The sequence below is a fragment of the Sorex fumeus genome, unplaced genomic scaffold (assembly GCF_029834395.1).
Source record: "Sorex fumeus unplaced genomic scaffold, SorFum_2.1 ptg000093l, whole genome shotgun sequence".
NCBI lineage: Eukaryota > Metazoa > Chordata > Mammalia > Eulipotyphla > Soricidae > Sorex > Sorex fumeus.
Window position 1 is genome coordinate 9,631,249 of NW_026606150.1, and position 15,799 is coordinate 9,647,047.

The 15,799-nt window shown below is 65.4% G+C and overlaps 3 protein-coding genes across 3 annotated transcripts; 1 reads left to right on the forward strand and 2 right to left on the reverse strand.

The window, feature by feature from the left end:
- Positions 1–193: 193 nt before the first annotated feature.
- Positions 194–6,681, reverse strand: CDHR5 (cadherin related family member 5). The gene is made up of 15 exons (XM_056131601.1): positions 6,615–6,681; positions 6,358–6,539; positions 5,819–5,875; positions 5,206–5,298; positions 5,027–5,128; positions 4,827–4,937; positions 3,155–3,325; positions 2,676–2,763; positions 2,486–2,586; positions 2,213–2,401; positions 2,019–2,141; positions 1,864–1,948; positions 1,648–1,686; positions 944–1,068; positions 194–769 (listed from the first exon to the last, which is right to left on the reverse strand). Exons 1-15 carry the CDS (start codon positions 6,679–6,681, stop codon positions 194–196), a joined length of 2,109 nt encoding a protein of 702 aa, XP_055987576.1.
- Positions 6,682–7,395: 714 nt separating this feature from the next.
- On the reverse strand, positions 7,396–8,259 carry SCT (secretin). The gene is made up of 4 exons (XM_056131895.1): positions 8,186–8,259; positions 8,007–8,108; positions 7,797–7,889; positions 7,396–7,501 (listed from the first exon to the last, which is right to left on the reverse strand). Exons 1-4 carry the CDS (start codon positions 8,257–8,259, stop codon positions 7,408–7,410), a joined length of 363 nt encoding a protein of 120 aa, XP_055987870.1. The 3' UTR covers positions 7,396–7,407.
- Positions 8,258–15,304, forward strand: DRD4 (dopamine receptor D4). The gene is given in 9 exon segments (XM_056131602.1): positions 8,258–8,465; positions 13,557–13,686; positions 13,688–13,761; positions 13,764–13,777; positions 14,526–14,642; positions 14,713–14,777; positions 14,779–15,014; positions 15,130–15,200; positions 15,263–15,304. Coding segments are annotated over 9 exon segments (957 nt in total).
- Positions 15,305–15,799: the final 495 nt, after the last annotated feature.

Consider the following 15,799-nt stretch of genomic DNA (forward strand, 5'->3'; position numbering starts at 1 on the left):
CGGCCGCTGCAGAAAACGCCCGCGCCACGCGAGGGTCAAGACGGCATCCGGCAAGGGGGTCTCTGTCACCCGTGCGGGTGCCCCAGGCCCCCGGCAGCCCCCTGCAGCCCCCACGCCGTCCCCGACGCGCCACCACACTGCGGTGCAGCTGCATTCACTTTATTCTGGCTGCGGGAGGGTCGCGGGCAGAGCCCTAGACTACGACAGAGATGCCGACATTCTCGTACCCGTCCTCCTCGCCCAAGTCGCCCCCGGGGTCACCATCGCCTTCACTGTGACTGTCGTTGCCGTCATCGTCGTCGTCTACGCCCGTCGTGGGCGCGTTGAGGACCACCACGTCCGCCTCGGCGGCGCCAATGTCCTCCCCGAACCACACGGCCTTGTAGCCGCCCTCCGGCCGCCGCTCCTTGGTCAGGATGGACCTCACTGCCTGGGGGCTACTCCCCTCGGGGGGCGTCTGGGCCACCACAGGGGGCGGAGAGTCGGCAGCGCGGAGGACAGGAGGGCTGGGGGCCGCCGCCGACGGGGGCGGGGGGGGCGCAGACTTCTGGAGTGCTGAGAGATCGGTCTTTGTGGGTTCCAAGGCCGTGGGCTCTGTGGGTGTGTGCTCTGGGGTTCCCAAGCGTGCAAGCCTTGAGGGCGCAGGCTCTGAGGGTGCCGGGGGGTCCTCGTCGCCGGCAGAGCGCGTCACCGGGGCGTTAGCCTCGTTCCAGTTGGCCTCGCTGTCACCCACGAAGGTCTCGTTGTCGTACTCCTTCGGCTGGGACTTCTGCGGGCGAAGGTGGGGCGCAGGGCTCAGCCCGAACTCCAGCCGCGAGCCCACCCTCCCCTCCCCTTCTGCAGCCCACTCCCGCCCCCCAGAGAGGACTGGTTTGGGGATGGGGTCTGGGCGTGGCTGGGGGACGCTCGGCCAGGAGGGGTCCCCGTGCTCCCCCCGCCTCACCAGCCGTGTCCGGGAGCAGCAGCAGTTGAACCTGTGGCCGTAATGCTTGCACACGAGCACGACAAGGGCCACCAGCGCCAGCAGCAGCAGCGCCCCCAGCACCCCGCCCAGCGCCGCCATCTGCACTACAGAGAACCGCGCGGCCTCAGGGCAGGCTCCGTCCACGTCCACGCCGCCTCCGGGCGTAGTCACTATCCCGGGGGTCTCAGGAGTGGGCACAGTCCCGGGCACAGTCCCAGGCATGGGCGTGGTCCCAGTCCCAGGCATGGTCACAGTCGTCCCAGGCACGGACCCAGGCACGGGCACGGTCCCGGTCCCAGGTGTGGTCACTGTCCCTGGCGTGGTCACGGTCCCTGGCACAGTCACGGTCCCGGGTGTGGTCACGGTCCCCGGCAGCGCAGTCATGGTTGAGGTCATGGTCCCCGACTCAGTCGTGCTCACAGTCTCTGTCCTTGTCACAGTCCCCGTCTCCGTCCCAGGCACCGTCCCGGTCACAGTCACTGTCCCGGTCCCTGGCGTCCCTGCAGGCGACAGCAGCCCCACTTACTGGACTGCAGAGAGCAGACCTGGCCCCGGGGAGTGGCCACTCCTGCCCCACAGTTCCAGTGCCCTAAAGCCAGGGGCAGTGGGGCTCCCTGGGGCTCGTCTGTCCCTTGGATCTCCCGGGGGTCCCCAGACCTGACCCCGGGTGTGGGGTGGCCTACCTGTGGACGAGGGGCCTGTGGATCCCGGCTGCTCGGTGCCTGTGGGTGAAGTGGAGGGTGGTCTGGTGCTGACACCAGTGCTGGGGGGCGTCTGGGGCGTGGTTTAAGCTGGGGGCCGGGGAGTCCCTGAGGGGGCATGCTGGGGGCCCGCGAGGCCTGGGGGCAGGGCGTCTCTCTTCCCTCACCCCCCTGCTCCAGGAAGGGCCCCAGGCTCACCTGGGGCAGAGGTGGGCTCCGGAGAGACTCGAATCTCCACCACGGTGGTGGCATTGGACTTTGTGACCGTGTTGTAGGCCTCCACCTGGACGGGATATGGATTTGGCCTCCAGAGCTCAGCTGGACCCCTTCCCTGGACCCCGCCCTGCCCTCACCTTTGCGGCGTAGGTCCCCGGGGCCACCAGCAAGGAGGTGGTCAGCACGGCTTCTCCTTCCATCCGGAAGTTGGTATTGTTTGTGATTTTGTACTCAAAGTTCCTGTTGTACTCCTGGATATGGTGTCTGTGAGCCCGGGGTCCCATGGCACCCCACAGCCCACCCTCCGCAGGTGGCGGGCACCTACAGGGATTGTGTCCTGGGCCCGAAGGGTCAGTGGCTGGGAAGGGTCTGCAGCATCCTTGACGGCAATGCCCGCCCCTTGGCCGAGCACCAGGAAGCCGTGGTACAGATTCAGCGGGAAGGAGGCGTAGCTCTCCTTGCTGGTCACCTCCACCGACACCTGCGTCACCGAGTACCGGGCACCGGACTTCTGTCTGGCCTGGGGTGGGGACAGCAGCACTGACCACCAGGTCCGGAGGGCTCCGGAACGGCTGTGGGCACGGAGGCGGGGACAGACACTCACCGTGACCAGCAACAGGAAGGTCTTGGGGTTGGGTGCGTGCTTGTGCATGGTGAGGTTGCCTGTGCTACTGTTAATGCTGAACATCTCATTGTCCACGCCTTCTGCAAAGACGGCAGAGCCACCGCTGGTACCAGCCTGGGCTGATGACCAGGGCCCAGGCGGGGAAACCGGGCCAGCTCTCACTCACCACCCTTCAGGCTGTAGATGATCTCCTCGTTGATGGCCCAGTCGCCGTCCACGGCGTAGATGGGCCCGGGACTGAAGCTGAGCATGTATGGCTGGGGGAGCCAGCCCGGAGGGAAGGGGACGTGGTGGGCTGGTGAGACCCCACTCGCCCTCCAGCCCCCAAGAGTGGGAACAACCCCTCCGGCTGACCCCGCACAGATGTCAGGTCAGTCTTCAGAGCTGTGGCACCCCCATACCCCCTCCCGCCCCTCCGGACTGCCCCAGACCCCCGGGACCACCTCCTGCTCACGACACCCCCGCCACCCCTAGGCCATGTCAGGGCCCTGACAGTCAGTCGGCAGAGGACAGCGAGCGCTGTAGGCAAATCACCACGAGGTCGCCCCACCCACCCACCTCCGTGACCCACAGACCACGCCCACTCCCTGGCCCCGCCCCCAGCACCCTGGTCCCGCCCCACGCCCCCAGGCTGTCCCTGCGCAGTACCAGGTTGACGTCTATGGGGACGATCCCCTTGTACTGTGCCTGGACGCAGATGTGAGAGTCATTGTGTACGCAGGGCAGGAACCAGGGGGGACGCAGGTCTGCAGGCACCACGTCCACGACCACAGTGGCGCTGGCTGTGTGACTGGGTGTTTGGTTCTCATTCTCAGTGTCCTATCACAGTGCGGCCAAGTCCATCAGGCCCAGGAGACCCCGCTGGGGCAGCACCCAAGCAGCCTCGGTCGGGCATGAGGAGTCTCCAGGGTGGGAGAGGGGGCGGGACAGAGGCGGGACCTGGGCGGGACAGAAGCGGGGCCTAGGGCTGGGGTGGAGGCAGGGCGGGGCCTGAGTGGGCGGGGCCTGGGGTGGGCGGGGCCTGGGTGGGGCGGGGCCCGGATGGGACGAGCATGAGAGAGGCGGGGTGTGGGTCAGAGGCGGGGCCTAGGACTGGGGCGGGGCCTATGGGGCGGGACCTGGATGAGATGGGCATGAAGTAGGCGGGGTCTGGGTCAGAGGCGGGGCCTAGAGCTGGGGCGGGGCCTGACGGGGTGGGCAGGGCCTGGGTCTGGGGTGGGGCTGGGTGGGACAGGCATGAAAGAGGCGGGGTGGGGGTCAGAGGCGGGGCCTAGGACTGGGGCGGGGCCTATGGGGCGGGACCTGGATGAGATGGGCATGAAGTAGGCGGGGTCTGGGTCAGAGGCGGGGCCTAGAGCTGGGGCGGGGCCTGGACGGGGTGGGCAGGGCCTGAGTCTGGGGTGAGGCTGGGTGGGACAGGCATGAAAGAGGCGGGGTGGGGGTCAGAGGCGGGGCCTAGGGCTGGGGCGGGGCCTGAGAGGGGCAGAGCCTGAGTGAGATGGGCATGAAGTAGGCGGGGTCTGGGTCAGAGGCGGGGCCTAGAGCTGGGGCGGGGCCTGACGGGGTGGGCAGGGCCTGGGTCTGGGGTGGGGCTGGGTGGGACAGGCATGAAAGAGGCGGGGTGGGGGTCAGAGGCGGGGCCTAGGGCTGGGGCGGGGCCTGAGAGGGGCAGAGCCTGAGTGAGATGGGCATGAAGTAGGCGGGGTCTGGGTCAGAGGCGGGGCCTAGAGCTGGGGCGGGGCCTGACGGGGTGGGCAGGGCCTGGGTCTGGGGTGGGGCTGGGTGGGACAGGCATGAAAGAGGCGGGGTGGGGGTCAGAGGCGGGGCCTAGGACTGGGGCGGGGCCTATGGGGCGGGACCTGGGTGAGATGGGCATGAAGTAGGCGGGGTCTAGGTCAGAGGTGGGGCCTATGGGGGCGGGGCCTATGGGGCCGGGCTGGGTGGGACAGGCATGAAAGAGGCGGGGTGGGGGTCAGAGGCGGGGGGGAGGGCTGGGGCGGGGCCTGAGAGGGGCAGAGCCTGAGTGAGATGGGCATGAAGTAGGCGGGGTCTGGGTCAGAGGCGGGGCCTAGAGCTGGGGCGGGGTCTATGGGGGCGGGGCGGGGCTGGGGTGGGGCTGGGTGTGACGGGCATGAGAGGAGGCGGGGTCTGGGTCAGAGGTGGGGCCTATGGGGGCGGGGCCTGTGGGGCCGGGCTGGGTGGGACGGGCATGAAGGAGGCGGGGTGGGTCAGAGGCGGGGCCTAGGGCTGGGGCGGGGCCTGAGCGGGGCGGGGCTGGGGCTGCGGAGGGCGGGGCCCGTGCGGCTCTGAGGCTGCTCACCCGGACCAACAGCGTGAAGGTCATGCGGGCCAGCTTGCCATAGTCCAGTGCCTGGCTCAGCCTGAGGCCGGGCTGGGTTCGGCTCACCAGGGAGAAGAACTTGCTGGCTTCCTGCAGGAAGGACAGCCTGAGCGATCTGGGCGGAGACGGAGCAGAGACGCCGCGGGCGTGTGGGCAGTGGGCGGGACTGAACCACTGACCGGGGTCACTTCCTTGAGTTCATAGAACAGGACATCGCTCTGGTCCTTGTCCGTGGCCTGCAGCTTCGATGCAGGGACGACGATGGTGTTCACTCTGGCCTCCTGGGAGCAGAGGTGCTCTGAGCACTCTTGACGCCAGGCCGTGGGCTCCCCACCCACCCCCCGGGGCTGCCCCTCACCTCGGTCACGCTCTCAGTGTAGGTCTCCTGGGAGAATGTCGGGGCATTGTCGTTGATGTCTTTGATCAACAGGCGCACCGTACGACTGCCGACCTGGGGCAAAATGAGGGGGGGCGCTTAGTCCTGTGAATCCCCTCTGAGATGGGGGTGCCGGGGCTGAGAGGGGAGCCCACAAGCCGGCTGGAAGTTTCCAGAGTGGGGACCAGAGCGATAGTACAGCAGGAAGTGCATTTGCCTTTTGTTTGCATCTGTTCGATCCCCAGCATCCTATATGGTCCCCTGAGCACTGCCAGGAGCGACTCCTGAGTGCAAAGCCGGGAGTACCGCCTTAGTGTCAGCAGCGTGACCCAAACCCAAAACAAAACAAAGAGAGGCGGGAGTGGGATGGGACATGGGGACGGGACATGGGGACATCAGCTTGAGGCAGAGCTGCAGATGTGCTCAGTGGGGGGGTGGGGGACAGTGGAGGAAGTGGGGTTCCTGTGAGCTGTGGAAGAAGTGTGGGCACTGCCAGCTCAGGTGATCTGCTGAGGTCCCTGGGCAGACCCTAGAGGGACACAGCAGGGCACAGAATTGTACCGAGGAGGTGGGCTCTGGCCTTGGGGTCACTCACCAAGTCTGTGGTGCCCTGATTCAGGCACTCCAGTCTCGCAAACAGAATTTGGGTTTCCTGCGAAAGAAGGTGTGGGAACCTCAGCTGTCACACAAAGACCCTAGTTGGCACACACAGCCCCTAGTTGGCACACGCAGCACAGCAGGGAGTACACTTGCCCTGCACGCACCAACCCAGGTTCCATCCCCAGCATCCTATCCGGTCCCCTGAGCACTGCCAGGAGGATTCCTGAGTGGACCCCCCAGCTGGCACACACAGCCCTCGTTGTCACACGAAGACCCCCCCCAGCTGGCACACAGACCCACAATCATGGGGGGCTGGCAAAGGAAGCAGTGAGGGTGGGGGTGAGCTGGGTCAGGCACCTGCCTTCCACGCACCAGGGTGTGGATATGACCGGCTCTCACTGGAGCTGTCTTCAGACCTGGTCGGCTCCATCGCCTCCGGGGGGCTCAGATTCTGGGGGATCCCCCTACTCTAGGAGATGTGCTGACCTGGTTCTGGGCAGTGCACCCCAACCCAGACACGCCCCTAGTCCGTACCTCAAAGTCCGGAGTCTTATGGAGGAAGAGCTGGTTCTCGTTCTTGATGGTAAAGTATTCCTCGGACTCCTTCGACACACGTACAGACTGGCCCGGGGGCAGCGTGACGACAGCCAGGACCACGTTCAAGGCCTCCGTGCTGTTCTCTGACACACTTTCCACCTTCTGTTCCACAGGGCACACTGGAAAGAAAGCAGCGGGGTCAGAGGCGGCCGCCGTCCCCCTGCCCTCCGGCCGCCCTCTGGGCCTGCGGGTACCTTGGCCCTGCACCCCCGCGGCCTGGAGCAGCAGCAGCAGCAGGGCCGGCGCCCCCAGCGCCCACATGTTGACAGGAGGGTCCGCGGGGCCTCCCAGCCGGTCCTCCGCGCCGGTCTCCCGCACAGCTGCCTCTGGGACAGCGACCTTCGGCCCGGCTGACCCCGCCCTGTTTTACGATCCTTCCGCAGACACTCCTCCAGGGGGGATCCCGCCGGCCGGCCCCCGGGAGCCCGGGCACAGGCTGGGCTAGGATGCGGGGGCCTGGGGACCAGGGGCTGCGGCAGTGGAAGGGGGGAGGAGGCGGGCGAAGGAGCGGCCCTGGGCTTGCCGCTGCCCCCCGCCCTGTGCCCGGCTCCCCCTGGCACCTTTAGATGAACTGCAAGCCCCTCCCCAAGCTTCTGGGAGGAGGGCGGTCGCTTCACCTCGGCCCCCACCCCGCCCTGCACCCGACTGCCCTCATCTTTCCCGGCCCCCCACGCCCCTGCCGGGGGAGTGGTCTGTGGAAGGGCAGGGAAGGGGTTGGGGAGCGGACTGGCGGCCCGAGTCTCCACCCCGCAGCGAGACCGCAGTCCCGGGGACCCGCTTCTGATGTGGGCTGGCGCGGGCCCGAGGCGTCCGGGGAGGCCGAGATAAGGGGAGGGTGGGGTCCCGGGCGAAGGGCAGCGGGACGGGCGTCCCCTCTGGAGTGGGGTCCAGGAACACAGGCTCAGGCCACGTTTAGAATCCGTCTTTATTGGTGCCAAGGGCAGCGCCCCCTGCCCACCCCGCTCTCCCCGTCCCCGGGCTGCGGCGTCACAGGCGGCGGGCCGGCTCCCCTGGCTCCGGAACCGGGGCCCGCGCCCCGCGCCTCGGGCTGGGGGTCAGCTCCAGGCTCCTCAGCGGCCTCCTACAAGGCAAGGGTTGGTGGGGCAGGAGCCCCGGCTCTGCTCAGGTGGGGGCTCCGGGGTGCCCCCCCGACTGCTGCTGGCGATGGGTGCTGAAGGAAGGGGGTCTTGGACGTGAGGGTGAGGGGTGCGGGAGCGGGGGTGTGTGTGTTTGCGGGGCACGGAGTGGGCGGGGCCCGGGCGGGGCGGGGCCAGAGCGAGGGGCGGGGCCAGAGCGAGGGGCGGGGCCGTGGGCGGGGCCCCGGGCGCGGGGCGGGGCCGCGGGGCGGGGCGGGGCGGGGGTCCCGGCCACCTCACCAGGCCAGCAGGGCGGGCGAGTCGGTCCACAGCAGGAGGACCTGCTCCTCGGCAGGCTGCGGCCAGGCCGTGCCGTTCTCTGTGTCCGGCTCGCTGCCCCCCACCCCAAATCAGAGTTAGCCCTGGAGTTGGGGGCGGGACAGGGCAGAGGTGAGGAGCCCCGTCGCCGCCCCGCTCCGCGCCCCGGCCCGCGCCGCCCGCCGCGCCCACCTGCGCCTGCCCACCAGGCCCTGCAGCAGCCTCTGCAGGTGCGCGCTCTCGCGCAGGCGGCTCAGCTCGCTGGTGAACATCCCGTCCGAGTGCCGCGGCGGCCTGCGGGCAGAGGGGCGCGGTCAGCGGGGCGGGGGCGCCCGGCCACCCCCCCCGCCCCCGCCGGCCCGGGGTCCTGCCTGGGCGGGCCGGGCCGGGCCGCGGCGCCCCCCAGCAGCAGCAGCAGCAGCAGCGGCAGCGGCCGGGCGGTCATGGTGCGGTGCCGGGCCCGCGGCCGCCCGCGCTTTATAGCGGCCCCCATTGATCGCGGGGCCCCGGGGCCGCCCCCAGCAGCTGTCCCCGCGCCTCGCCGGCGCCCGCCCGGCGGCTCTTTCCGACCCGCGGTCAATAGGGATTTGGGCGCCGGATCCCGCGGCGCGGACCCCCCCCGCACCCCGGGGCGCCAGCGCCGCCGCGGAGGTCATCATCCCCCCGGGGGGGTCGCCGGGTGCCCTCCCGGAGCCCCAAGGGCCCCTGAACCCCACCTGGAGCCCTGAGCGCCACTGGGCAGAGTCGGCCCGAGCCCCCCAGACCAGACCCCCCAAGGCCTTTTCTCAAATCCGCGGCCGGGTGCCTCCGCCAGCCGCAGACCCAGCCGAGGACCGGGACAAGGAAAGAACTTTCTAGCTGGGCCAGAGCCATAGTCCAGAGCTCAGGAGTGATTCCTGAATGCACAGCCAGAAGGAACCCTTTTGCACAGCGGAGTGTGGCCCCCTAAAAAGAGCCCTTCTTCCTTCCTTCCTTCCTTCCTTCCTTCCTTCCTTCCTTCCTTCCTTCCATTTTTCCTTCTTCCCTTCCTTCCTTCCTTCCTTCCTTCCTTCCTTCTTTCCTTCCTTCCTTCCTTCCTTCCTTCCTTCCTTCCATCTTTCGTTCCTTCCTTCTTTTCTCCCTTCCTTTCATCCTTCCTTCCTTCCTTCCATCCATCCTTCTTTCCTTCTTCCGTTCCTTCCTTCCATCCATCCTTTCCTTCCTTCCTTTCTTCCTTCCTTCCTTCCTTCCTTCTTTCCTTCTTCCCTTCCTTCCTTCCAATCTTCTTCCTTTCTCGTCCTTCCTTCCTTCCTTCCATCTTTCTTTCTTCCTTCCATCCTTCCTTCTTTCCTTCTTCCCTTCCTTCCATCCTTCTTTCCATCCTTCCTTCCTTCCTTCCTTCCTTCCTTCCTTTCTTCCTTCATTCATTCCTTTTCCTTCCCTTATTTTTGGGTCATACACAGCAATGCTCAGGGGTTACTCCTGGTTCTGCACTCAGGAATCACTCCTGGCAGTGCCTGGGGGACCATATGGGATGCTGGGAATCGAACCTGGGTCAGCTACATGTAAGGCAAATGCCCTACCCGCTGTGCTATTGCTCCAGCCCCACCTTCCTTCTTCCCTTCCTTCCTTCTTCCTTCTTCTCTCCCTTCCTTCCATCCATCCTTCTTCCCTTCCTTCTGTCCTTCCATCCGTCCATCCTTCTTTTTTACACCGAGTGGTGCTCAGGGCTCAGTCCTAGCTTTTTTATATACATAGGAGTACTGCTATTTATTCAGCCACTGATTAGCTGATTGAATTGGACATGAACTCCACCTTACTTTTTTTTCATGATTTTATTTTTTTCCTTCTTATAATTATTTATTGAATCACTGTGGGAAAAGTTACAAAGCTTTCAGGTTCAAGGCTCGGTCATACAATGATCAAACACCTTTCCCTTCACCAGTACTCATATTTCACCACCAAGAACCCCAATATACTCCCCTCCCAACCCTCCCCCTACCTGTGAGGTAGATGATTTCTATTTAACTTTTCTCTATATTGATTGCATTCATTATTTCAACAAGAGATGCACCATATTGCTTAAAATTCCCCCCCCAACAATCAGAATTGCTGAAAAGGCATTGTGAAATAATTTGCTTTCTATAGCTGGTTGGACTGAAGCGATAGCACAGCCGTGGGGCGTTTGCCTTGTGCACAGCCGGCCTGGCCGAGCCGAGTTCGATTCCTCCGCCCCTCTCGGAGAGCCCGGCAAGCTACTGAGAGTATCTCACCCGCACGGCAAAGCCTGGCAAGCTACCTGTGATGTATTCAATATGCCAGACACAGTAACAAGTCTCATGATGGAGACGTTGCTGGGCCCGCTTGAGCAAAATCGATGAACAATGGGAGGACAGTGACAGTGATAGGTGGTTATGAGAATCATATAATGTTGCACGGCCATGAGAGCGGCCGCGCGATTTTGGACTTCTGCAAAGAGCCAGATAATTACGAGGTTGGTTTCTGTGCATCTGGTGTTATGGCTGTGCCGGAGAGCCGCTCGTGGGGGGCAACTCGTGACCTCGGTAGGGCGTGAAGGACGAGCCGGTACCGCTCCCCTTCCCAAGAGACTGCAGTTACCCCGTCACCGCCAGCTCATATCTGGCTTTCCTACAAGCTCTGAGGCGGTGGCCACCTGGCTGCTGGGGGAGAAAAAGGCGGAAGGGAGCAACACCCTTTCCCTCCTGGGGAGGCATGGCGCCGTAGTTTAACGCATGGTCCATTCACCAGTCCTAGCTTTAAGATCAGGGATCACTCTTGGTGGGCCTTGGGGAACCATATTTGGTGCCAGGGATTGAACCCGGGTTGCTTATGTGCAGGCAAGCGCCCTTCCTGCTGTGCTATCTCTCCAGGGAGGAGAACTTATTTCCATACGTGCATTTTCATTACAGGCCAGGCACACCAAAGGGAAAGGGTTTGCAGACAGTGGGATGACCTCATCCTGATCACCCACATCCACTTGTCCTCATGCCTCAGAAAAGAATCCCTAGTCAGGACAAATAGCGAGGGCAAGATTTCCATTCCCAGCGCATTCAGGGTGGAGAGCCCCGTGGCAGGAGTAACACAGAGAAAGACACAGCCCAGGGGGACCTCGGCCGCTCACACTGGAGGGGACGGGGAAGTGTTCAGTGTCCGAGCGGAATCTCGTGTGTCCCAATTCTGGAAGCAAGCAGGGCCCTCCATCACCCCCCCCGCCCAACCCCCAGTGATGGTTCTTCCAAATTAACTCTCGGCCAAGCATTGACGTGCACTGTTTCAGGAGAAGGGGAGCGGGCAGGTGGGGTTTGATCTCCAGTCCTGCACACTCTCCTGAGCCCCACCAGGAATGAGTCCTGAGTACCGCGGGCTGTGGCCCACCCCTGGATGGGATGTGGGGTCCAGGCTGTGAGTGCCCACAGCAGCCCCCTGGCCACTGCCCATCCTGCCCACCTCATCTTGCGGGTCAGCTTGGCCAGTAGCCAGCGCTGGGCTACTGGTGATGCCATGTCGCGTTGCCCGTGTTTGCAGCTTCCTGAGCTGTGCCAGGGAGTGAACCCAGATCTCATGCATGACCCCTGAGTCACAGCCCAGCCCAGTGACTTCATATCTTGATCCTAACAGCAAATCTCGCTGCCCTTCAGGAGAGTCTTAGTTGGCCCTGACTTCCCTTAAAGATTTTCTTGCTGGGGCCAAAGATCGGACAACTGGCACGACTCTGGCCTTATCTGGAGGTTCGATCCCCCGAGCCCTGGCAGGGTGACCTCTGAGCACAGTGTGCTGAGGACCACCAGTGTGGCCCCCAGATAACGTTCTATTTCCTTATAGTGCTTATTTATTACTTTATTTTATTCCCTCTCTCCCTCCTCTTTCTTTGTAGCTGCCGTTATTGGTTGGTGTGTTTTGGAGGACCGGGGGAGGGGTGGGGAGGTCACGCTCAGAGGCTGTTCCTGGCTCTGTGCTCAGGAGGGCACTTAGGGACTTAGCAGTTCCGGGACTGAACCAGGGTCAACCAACGCAGCCGCATGCCAGGCTCATGCCTCATCTCCTGGACTATCTATCTATCCAGCCCTGCCTTCGACCTCTTGTTTTGTTTGGGGACCATACCCGTGTTACTTAGAAATTAATTCTGACTCTGCATTCAGGAATCACTCCTGGCAGAGTCCAAGGGACCATATAGGGTGCCAGGAATCAAACCTGGGTAAATTGCATGTGAAACCAGCTTCCTGCCCGCCGTACTGTCTCTCCGATCTCTGTTATTTTTTTTTCTCCTTTGTGAGGGCTCCCTTTATGGTGCAGATGTCATATGATTCCTCCAAGTTCGTTTTTCATTTTCAAAGTTGTTTGACTAATTATATATATATTTGGTTTATCCACATACATTTTATTCTCTTATTTTGGTTTGGGGGTCACACGGCAGTGATCATGATTTATTCCAGTGTTCAGGGATCCTCCTGCCAGGGCTTGGCAGACCCTACCTATGGGGTGCCGCATTGAAATGATTCAGCCGTCTTAACCTGTGACACCCCTCTGCCCCGAGGGGTCCCATTTGGGGTTCCTCTTCGCTGTGTGATGGGCACTCTGGTAAGGTGGCTCCTGTTTCTCATTAAACCGCAAAGCGAGTTTCTGGGCAGGAGGGTGAAGCAGTATGGGGGCTCCTAGGGTGAACCGGTTCCTGGGGGATGCAGCACAGCGCGGGCCTGGGGTCTGCGGGAGCCGGCGAGGCACAGATGCGCAGCAGAGGAGTCACCTTCCGAGTGGGGCGGGGGTGGGGGGTGGGGGGGGAAGGGGGGCTGGGCTGGGCCATCAGGGTTGCAGAGCAGGGCTCTGCAGGCGGGGCTCTAGGACGGGGGCGGGGCGGAGCCTAGGGAGGCGGGGCGGCAGGTACAGGACCTTGGGGGCGGAGCTCCGGAACGCGGGGCGGAGCGTCTGCACTGAGGACGGGGCGGAGCCTAGAGGGGCGGGGCGGCAGTATAGGACCTTGAGGGGCGGAGCTCTGGAACGTGGGGCGGAGCGTCTGCACTGGGGGTGGGGCGGAGCCTAGAGGGGCGGGGCGGCAGTATAGGACCTTGGGGGCGGAGCTCTGGAACGCGGGGCGGAGCGTCTGCACAGAGGGCGGGGCGGAGCCTAGAGGGGAGGGGCGGCAGGTACAGGACCTTGGGGGCGGAGCTCCGGAACGTGGGGTGAAGCGTCTGCACTGAGGGCGGGGAGGAGCCTAGAGGGGCGGGGCGGCAGGTAAAGGACCTTGAGGGGCGGAGCTCTGGAACGTGGGGCGGAGCGTCTGCACTGGGGGCGGGGCGGAGCCTAGAGGGGAGGGGCGGGAGGTACAGGACCTTGGGGGCGGAGCTCCGGAACGCAGGGCGGAGCGTCTGCACTGAGGACGGGGCGGAGCCTAGAGGGGCGGGGCGGCAGGTACAGGACCTTGGGGGCGGAGCTCTGGAACGCGGGGCGGAGCGTCTGCACAGAGGGCGGGGCGGAGCCTAGAGGGGCGGGGCGGCAGAGAGGCCGGGGTGGGGCTCACGGGCGGAGCTTAGCGCCTCCGGGGCGTGGCTCCGAGACGCGGGGCGGGGCGTCTGCACTGGGGGCGGGGCGGCAGAGAAGCTGGGGCGGGATTCCGGGGGCGGAGCTTAGCGCCTCAGGGGCGGGGCGTCTGCGCTGGGGGCGGGGCTCGGAGCGGGCTCCTGGACGTGGGAGCGCGACGCGGCGGCTCGTCCGGGCCCAAGGGCCAGGGAGGGGGCGCGACCTTAGCGCTGTCCCCGGTGCTGGGCGTCCTGGGCATTGGCCCGGGAGCCGAGGCCGGGCCGGCGGAGGCGGCGGCGCTGGCGGGGGGCGTGCTGCTCATCAGCACGGCTGGCAACTCGCTGGTGTGCGCGGGCGTGGCGCGTCCTGCAGACGCCCACCAACTACTTCGTCCTCAGCCTGGCGCCCGCCGACCCCCTCCTGGCCCTCCTCGTGCTGTCTACTCGGAGGTGAGCGGAACTGCCCTCCGCCCCGGCCCGCCCGCTCTGCAGGCCGGGGACCCCAGACACAGGACACGCGCCCCCTCTCTGGGTCCGGCTCCCGGGGGTCCCGGCCGCGCACACTAGGAGCTGAGGTTGCAGACTGACTGGCCACGAGCGTGGCGGTGTCGTTTCACTGTGGGGTGCGGGCTGGGGTGTGACCCACACCCCGCGTAAGCCCAGGCCCTTGCATGGGTTCGCCAGGCTTGGGGAGGGGTCTTAAGGTGGAGGTGAGTCGTCGTCGAGCAGAACACCTGCAGCAGCTAAGCTCCTAATCCCCCAAGTAAGCAGGAGGGGACTCAGCGGGGCCCAGGGCCGGCTCGCTTGTCCCCCCACCCCCCGGGCCACTTTGTCCTGGGACACTGGGGTCCCAGGCAGCACAGCGCTGGCGGGCGCCCTGGGACGGAATGCGGGTGCAAGGTCCCACCCGTTACCTGAACCCCACATCCTGGGAGCAGTTGCCATGGGCTCCCCGGGCCTCCCCAGGCTCACCTCCCCGCGCGTACCCCACCCCACGCCGGTTGGAGCAGCAGTGCAGCAGGCAGGGCGTTTGCCCTGCGCGAGCAGACCCAGGTTTGATCCCTGGCACCCCCCGGGGTCCCCAGCGCCCCGCCAGGAGTGAGCCCTGAGCACAGCCCAAAAACAAAAAAGTAAGGGTCAGGTCAGCCAGCGGGCGGGTGCCTGGGCCAATGTCCACGGCCTCCTGCGGCCCCTCCAGGTCCGGGGGGCCATGTGGTTGTCGAGCCCCGGCCTGTGCGACGCCCTTATGGCCACGGACGTCCTGCTGGGCACCGCCTCCATCCTCGGCCTGGGCGTCATCAGCGTGGACAGGTGGGCCCCGCCCCGCCCCCACCGTGCGGACACCCCACCCACCGCCCCTAGCCTGTCGGCACTGCGTCCCACAGGTTCGTGCCGTGGCCTTGCCCCTGGGCTCCAGTCAGCGGGGCGGGGCCTTGTGTCCGGGGCTGCTCGGCGTGGCCGCTGGCCCTGGAGGTGGCCGCGCCGGTGCTGTGCGTCCTCAACGTCGTGCGCGGCCGTGACCCCGCCGTGTGCCACCTGGAGGACGGCGGCTACGTGGTCTTCCCGTTCGTGTGCTCCTTCTTCCTGCCCTGCCTGCTCATGCTACTCTACTGGGCCACGTTCCGGGGGCTGCAGCGCTGCAAGTCCCCACCGCGCCTCGACCCCCGCCGCTGGCCTGCAGGCAACCGTGCGCTGGGATCACAGCCGGGAGCACAAGGCCAAGAGGATCCTGTCCATGGTGGTCGGTGGGTCGCGGACCGGGGTGGCAAGGCATGGGGGGGGCTCACGTGCGCCGCCTGCAGGTGCCTTCCTGCTGTGCGGGACGCCCTACTTGGTGGCACCCACCACCCGCACGCTCTGTCCTGCCTGCATGGTACCCTCGCCTGGTCAGCAGTGCGCTCAACCCACTCATCTACACCGCCATCAACTCCCAAGTTCCAGCGCATCTTCTGCGAGACCCTGGGCCTGCGCTGCTGACCCCAGAGTGCGGCCGCTGCCTGCCCCTTGGGTCTGGTAGGTGCCCCCTGACCCGCAGAGACCACGTGCAGAGGCCCCCAAGCCGGCACTGCCCCTTCTTGGTAGGACAGAGGCCTGGGGCTGTCCTGGGGGGCCAGGGGAAGCCCCTCACCATTTGGACAGGTGCCTAGAGGTGGGGAGCCAGCCCCAGCCCCCTGCACCCCACCCTGGGAATGAGAGGCAGTTCTGGCCTCACCTAGCCCAGTCCCAGTGTCCTGGTGTCTAGGACATGGTATAACACAAGGGGTATGTGTGTGTGTGTGTGTGTGTGCGCGTGTGTGTGTGCACGCCCAGTCCCCTCAGGAGCCCCCTCTGTCCACCTCCTTGGAGGTCTGGTGTGCGGGACACGCCATAGCAGCCCCGCTGAGCCTAATACTTAGAGGAGCCTCCTGGGGTGCAGTGACATGGCCTGCTGCATCCCTGCAGGGTGGCCCCAGGCTGGGCCATGAGCTTGGG